This window comes from Centroberyx affinis, unplaced genomic scaffold, assembly GCF_046629955.1.
Source record: "Centroberyx affinis isolate AG114_WGS23_722 - 3 ecotype Tasmania unplaced genomic scaffold, CSIRO-AGI_Caff_v1 ptg007568l_1, whole genome shotgun sequence".
Taxonomy (NCBI): domain Eukaryota; kingdom Metazoa; phylum Chordata; class Actinopteri; order Beryciformes; family Berycidae; genus Centroberyx; species Centroberyx affinis.
This window is the reverse complement of record NW_027283816.1, coordinates 183633-190164: the sequence shown is the minus strand read 5'-3', so window position 1 is coordinate 190164 and position 6532 is coordinate 183633. Positions and strand designations below refer to the sequence as shown.

The following is a 6532-nucleotide window of genomic DNA, read 5'->3' as shown; positions in this document are numbered from 1 at the left end:
AGATCATTTGCCACTGTTATTTGGCAATTTACATCATCATGGTATTCTTATACTTATTAATTATTATAGGCCCATAGTTATTATTAATTACTAATTTACTCCATTATTTGGACACACGCGTGCCACCTTGTGGTCATTAGAGTAGAATGAGCATATGTTGGCAAAAAAAACCTTTCTGCAACATTGTCTGCCTACAGGCTTTTCTTGTTCTTCTTATGCCTAGTTTCTTATGCCATGGCACAAGGAACCGAAAATGAAAAAGACATCATGTGAATTCTTGAGAAACGCTGTCTCATAATCTGAGCCAATGTGAAACTGATTGTAAGATAACTAGGGAAAGCATAACTTCCCATGCAAAACCTCAGCAGTTATAGTTCACTGTCAGTTACTAATGGCGCGCACCTTACAGCGCATGTACGTTTTTTTATGTTTATTAAGAAGTAAACCCTGAGTGCGTGCGGTGAGTAATTTTGTTAATGCCCTGGGATGTATTATATTAAATTGGCTGACTTGTACTAAAAATAGTCAGTAGATGGCGGTCTTCTCCTTCAAACGCTGGCGCACTGTGCAACACACTGCAAGCACACGGAACATTTCATATAAGGAACCTGTAGACATTAAAGTGCCACAGAGATAATATCATGTCTAGATCGTGTGTTTTGAAGTTTAAACATTTTTCCTCAAATCATTTTGTTCTATCACGGCGTTTGTTTGAAAGGTTTTCTCTTTAAAACGCATCTTCTTGGCGTTTGTTTGAAAGGTTTTCTCTTTGAAACGCATCTTCTTGTGAGACACACTCTGACACCAAAGCCTAATGAATTCGTTGTCAGGCTGTAAAATTGAGACAACCATGCTACGTTTGGTTGAGTTTGAGTTAGGTAGCCTATAGAAAATTAATTGCAAGATTAATTCCAAATTGATATAACCTGAAATCAGGATTTATTTTCCTGTAATTGTTGTCTGTAATTTTTCTGTCTCTAGATGGAATATGTAAGTGCGACCGGAAAACACAAATAAAGCATTTTTCCTGTTATTTTTGAGTAGGATAGTCACACTGGGAGAACCCTAACGGAAAATTGCAAAAAGATTCCTATAGGGACTTTTAATGTGTCTGTGGTAAGCCTATCCAATTGAATTTATTGTGATCTCCTACTTTGTGGTGTTTTTATCTCTTATGTATCACTGTAATATTCCTGCAATGGATTTATAATTTTGCTGTGATTTTTTAAAATGTATTATAGGATTATTTTACCTTAGCACACCTTACCTTTTCATGAAGAGAAAAAAATAGATAAGTAGCCTACATTTATCATACAGCCAAGATAGAGATACCCAACTTGTAACCTAGTACCTGGATATTCTATTCTATTCTATTCTATTCTATTCTATTCTATTCTATTCTATTCGCTATTATTGCAGGACAGTGGCAGTTGTAAAAGATAATGCTTCCAGACTCAGAGGATTGAGAGAATACACTCCTTGGTCTCCAGGCTGTAATCTGCAAGTTTTGGCACGTGCTCCGCATAGACCGGAGTGCACTGTGCGCGAATGGCACGCGGACAGATGTCGCTCGGCTCCCCCCGCCCTTTGAGCGGCTCCCGCGCTGGAATGATTGACACAAGGATGTTCGCACAGCCAATCAGAGCGCTCTCTGCTTCATTTGCATAAAGTGGCTGTATGCCATTGGCTTCCTGCGTGCGGCTGCAAACCGCCTCGCGTGCCATTACAGATGTTTTCTCCTTGGAGGCGCAAGTGGAGTCTTCAGGATTAAAATAGATAAAAATGTGGATTTGTTTTCAAGTCAAGCCAAGAAATATCGCTATGCCACAAATAAATATGGAATGTTATAGCATAAGCAAACCTCGTATTATTAGTCACAGCAAACAAGTCTAAAACTTTGCATAAAATACTTTGCATAAAAGTTTCTCGAGAAAAACCCTGAAGTAAACTTTTTTATTCTCGGTATCTATCTACACTTATAAAGCACCATATACACATTGCACAAATCTCACCAGAATAACCACAATTGTTCTTATCGGGAAAAGAATCCATTTGCAGCCTAAAACAATGTAATTATATATATAAAAATATAGACATGTCTACTTTGGAGCAGTTCTTCAAGTAGGCCTACACCACAAAAACTGGGAAAAAGTCTGGGACGTATTGTGAAAGAGTCTGTCAATATACAGACTCGAGATTCTTGCCGAACTCAGAAAAAAAAGCAAAACATTTTTGACGGGCACGGAGTAAAGTTGGAAGCAAACAGCCAGCGCATTCCCCCAATTCCCCCCTTATCACTTCACAGCCAGGCCGGCCCGGCTGCTGCGCTCGCTCCGCTTTGTTGTTTGTCCCTCCAGGGCTGATTGAGCAGCGCGTGACTGACAGCCCGCGGGGGTGTTGTCCAATCAGCGGTCTGCCCCGCGCCCAATGGGTGAGTCCTCTCTCTTATTGGCTGAGGCGAGTGTGGGAAAGAATGCAGAGAGGGTTTCACACGAACTGGGAGCACGCGAGCCGTCTATAAGTACCGCCGGCGTGTGTCGGCAGCAGAGTAGAGACTCGCCCTGCACGGCGCACCACGCGCACCTCGACTCAGATGACAGCTCAGTGATAACAAGCGATATTACGTTTGCTGATCGGTGGGACTCGACTATCACACATCTTTCACACGCTCTGCATTGACGCGCGCTGACACCCAGTGAAACTTTTGAAACGTTTCCAACTTGTTTTTTCTTTTGCATCGAACGCTTCCAAAGAGGATATACTGTACGTTTTTCTTCCTGGTTTCATCAATAATGCCAGCAGACACTATGGAAAAGCAGACGGCATCTCCTATTGCCGGTGCCCCTGCAAACGGATCACACACGCCGGACAAACCCAAAAATGCCAGCGAGCATAGAAAAGTAAGGATTTGAATTTGCAAACAGCGATATTATTTGTGATTGAATGTGATTTAGTTTTGTAATGGATCAAAGTTTGTAACTTGCAGTCAGTAACCATATGTTGGTCAAGTAATGTGACATGAGATATTTGCAATTGGTGAATAACAGGTGAACAAGAAATTAATGGATTGTTTATTTTTTGCAGTCATCCAAACCGATCATGGAAAAACGTCGGAGAGCGAGAATAAACGAAAGCCTCGGTCAACTCAAGACACTCATCCTTGACGCACTTAAAAAAGATGTAAGTTGAAGTGAATTTTAATACTTAAACAATCTTTTCGGCTGATATACTTGTTTCGTTTCAAGTGAATGTCTTGAACACAGACTTACTTGCCCTGTTGTCTCCCACAGAGCTCCAGACATTCAAAGCTGGAGAAAGCAGATATACTGGAGATGACAGTGAAGCACTTGAGGAACCTGCAGCGCGTACAAATGACCGGTAAGTTAATTTTACCACGTTAGGGAAACAAACATTATCATTATCTAGTCTAACAAGCTGCTGAAATCTCCTGAGTGGCAAAGTCACGAATGCGTCGCTAATTCGTTTCCCTCTTCTCCCCAGCAGCGCTGTCAGCAGACGCCACCGTCCTGAGCAAATACAGAGCCGGATTCAACGAGTGCATGAACGAGGTCACTCGCTTCCTCTCCACCTCGGAGGGGGTGAACACGGAGGTACGGTCGAGGCTCCTCAACCACCTGTCCAGCTGCATGGGCCAGATGATCTCCATGAACTACCCGCAGCAGGCGCCCTCCCAGCAGGCGCACCTCGCACAGCCTCTCCATGTGCAGCTCCCATCCACGCTGCCCATCAACGGCGCCTCCATGGGCCCCAAACTCAGTCCCACGGAGGCCGTCTCTCCCAAGGTGTTCGGTGGCTTCCAGCTGGTGCCTGCAACCGATGGACAGTTCGCATTTTTGATCCCTAACCCGGCCTTTGCCTCCGCCACGGCCCCCGTCATCCCCCTGTACGCAAACGCGGGAGTGCCCGTTGCAGTCAACGCCAGTCCGGTGCACGGCAGCTCGGCACCGACAGCAGCGTCTCCGGTCCACGGCATGACCTCTTTCTCTGGGGTGTCCCAGGCGGTCAGTCCGGTCGGGGTCAGCACCGGGTCGGAGAGCAACGAGCCTGTGTGGCGGCCGTGGTAGCCCAGGTGGCTGAAGGGACAAGAGACACATGAAACCGGTTTGCATTACATTTACAGTTTAGGCATTTAGCTGACGCTCTTATCCAGAGATGACTTACAGTGTGTGAGCAGGCAGGGGTTCAAAGGACACTTCATGGGACGTGTGGCTGTTGCGCGGATCGAACCTGTGACTTTTCCGCCACGGGACGGTCACTCTAACCACTAGGCCTACCGCTCCCACTAGTTTTCATTGTTCCGTTTTATGGAACACGGGTTGCCTTTGTTGAACATGGCATACGGTTTATATAATTTATTATCTGATTCCAAAATTTGGATGTCAGTGATAAATATGCTGTACATGCAATGGAAGATTTATAGGAAATGTTTGTTATGAAGTACTTTTTATGAAAAGGTTTAGTTTTGTACAGAGTTGTTATTGATTGTTATACCAAAGCTGTGTTTTATATTCTTTGTTGTTTTATGTTGGAAAAAGTTGGGCGATGACCCATTGTTCTAATAAATCAGATCTCAGAAACTAACTTTATTGTCTACAGCGTGTTTCTATCATTTCCATATTGCGTTGTTATGCTTTATTCAAGGGTATAGAGGGCCATTCTGTATTCCTTGAGACCGTGCGTAAAAGTTACATTTTATGCGTAAAAGTTAAACTTCTGAAGAGTTAGTTGAGACGCATGGAGTAAAACCTTTGTACAGACTCACAATTTTTGTAACTTCATCCAAAACGAGTCTGTATTCATTTCCTTCTTGCCAATATTTAAGTCCTATATTAATTAATCTACAAACTTAGAAATGGCCACCTTGACACCAGTTTGGCGGGAGTTCCTTAAATTTGACCCAGTGCAGAATGGTAGAGGGGACAATGGGGGTGTATTTTTCTATTGCTATAAAGGTAATTAAAAGTTTGAAAAGGGTCTCATCCTGTATGCAGCGGGAGCTTTAAGAAGTCTTAAACCCTATTCATGAGCCTGGGAAATGCGCTCAGGGGTTAATGTCACTAACAGATTGCCTCAGTGAAAGGAGAATATGGAAGGATCCTCGCTTCCTTTTGTGTATCAATTGTTCAATTCCACTCCCAATGGGCCTACTGCTCAATGGAGGGAAAACGAGGGAACTTGGAGAGTTTAGTGCGGTGGTGGGGAAACTTGATGGAGGACGGGATGGATCAAAGCACCTCGCGCACAGTGGAGAGAATTTGAAACTTTCAAACTTGGATGACAGACTCTTCAAAATCTTATGATTTCCATCTCCCAGTCTCTCTCTCTCTCTCTCTCTCTCTCTCATACACGCACGCACACACACACACACACACACACACACACACACACATACACACATACACACACACACACTCTCACCTCCCCCACAAAACATAATTTGAATAGGACTATATCTGGTCAGGTGTTTTTTTCCAGTTTGACAGCTTTACTCATTTTTGCCATACTCTCTCTCTCTCTCTCTCTCTCTTTCTCTCTCTCTCTCTCTCTCTCTCTCTCTCTCTCTTTCTCTCTCCCTCTCTCTCTCTCTCTCTCCCCGTTATCCCTGGATGTAAACCTATCTTCCCCCAGTGAGTGGGCGCCGGAACTGGGAGACGTGTTTCTGTGTCGGGCGGCGTGGCGCTAGCCGTGTGTCAGCCACTTGCAGTCAGCGGGCCCCTTTACTTGGGATTAGGTTACAGCTTGGTGACCGCCGGTCAAAACCCCTCAACATTTAATACTCCGCCAGCGCGGCGTGGGCGCGCATGGCTGGCACTGGCCAAAAGTCAGTCATAGTCGGTTTAAAGGTGTCTTTAAACTTTGGCCACCAGCCTGCAAGGTAAACAATCTAGTGCCTTTCCCACTTCAAAATATTTACAGACTTTATTCATAGGCCATTTCATGGGCAAATACAGTAGGGCCTACAAAAATATCTATCTTAAAAAGTCACCTCATATTCAGTCATAAAATCATATATATATATATATTTTTTAAAAGAAGTGGAAAAAAATGCCAGTGGGGTGCCAATTGTTTCCAGTGCAGTTTCACTTCTTTCGGGGATTTTCCAGAGACTAGTATCAATAGGCCTATCTAGAAACAAAACAGAATAGGCCTATTGATCCGCTATAAAAAAAAAAAAAAAAAAGTCAAGAAAGCTCTTGCAACAAGTTGATTTCCATTTGAAACAAGTAGAAATAGAAATAGTAGAAACATGTCGCCCTATTGGCAGACTTTATCTCCCATTTTTTAAACATAAGATTACATGAGTCAATAATAGACTAAATTATTTATTATGGTGGATATTTTTCCAATGTATTAACTAATACAGCTGGTGTCATTTCAGAATCGTTGTCTCCTAGATTAATTCTCGTTTAGCAGTTGGTCTTTGTTGTTAATTTGTGTAGTTGCGTTCTCAGTTTCACCCTGCTGGGTGCCGGTGCCCTGCGGATGACACCCTCTGTAAATGGCATTCTGA

General features: G+C 43.5%; 1 protein-coding gene across 2 annotated transcripts; it reads left to right on the top strand.

Annotated features, from left to right (window-relative positions):
- The first annotated feature begins 2556 nt into the window (after positions 1-2556).
- her9 (hairy-related 9) lies at positions 2557-4591 on the top strand. 2 transcript variants are annotated; one of them, XM_071513836.1, is made up of 4 exons: positions 2557-2900; positions 3085-3180; positions 3291-3378; positions 3505-4591. In XM_071513836.1, exons 1-4 carry the CDS (start codon positions 2793-2795, stop codon positions 4083-4085), a joined length of 873 nt encoding a protein of 290 aa, XP_071369937.1. In that variant the 5' UTR covers positions 2557-2792; the 3' UTR covers positions 4086-4591. The 2 variants fall into 2 exon arrangements, with proteins under 2 accessions (XP_071369937.1, XP_071369936.1); XM_071513835.1 differs by having other exon boundaries at positions 3502-4591.
- The last annotated feature ends 1941 nt before the right edge of the window (positions 4592-6532 follow it).

Excerpts from the sequence above, each read along its gene's own strand:
- her9 (XM_071513835.1), top strand. The coding sequence starts at position 2,793 with ATGCCAGCAGACACTATGGAAAAGCAGACGGCATCTCCTATTGCCGGT. Across the intron at positions 2,901-3,084 it reads ATGCCAGCGAGCATAGAAAA|TCATCCAAACCGATCATGGA; the intron begins GTAAGGATTTGA and ends TATTTTTTGCAG. Across the intron at positions 3,181-3,290 it reads TTGACGCACTTAAAAAAGAT|AGCTCCAGACATTCAAAGCT; the intron begins GTAAGTTGAAGT and ends TGTCTCCCACAG.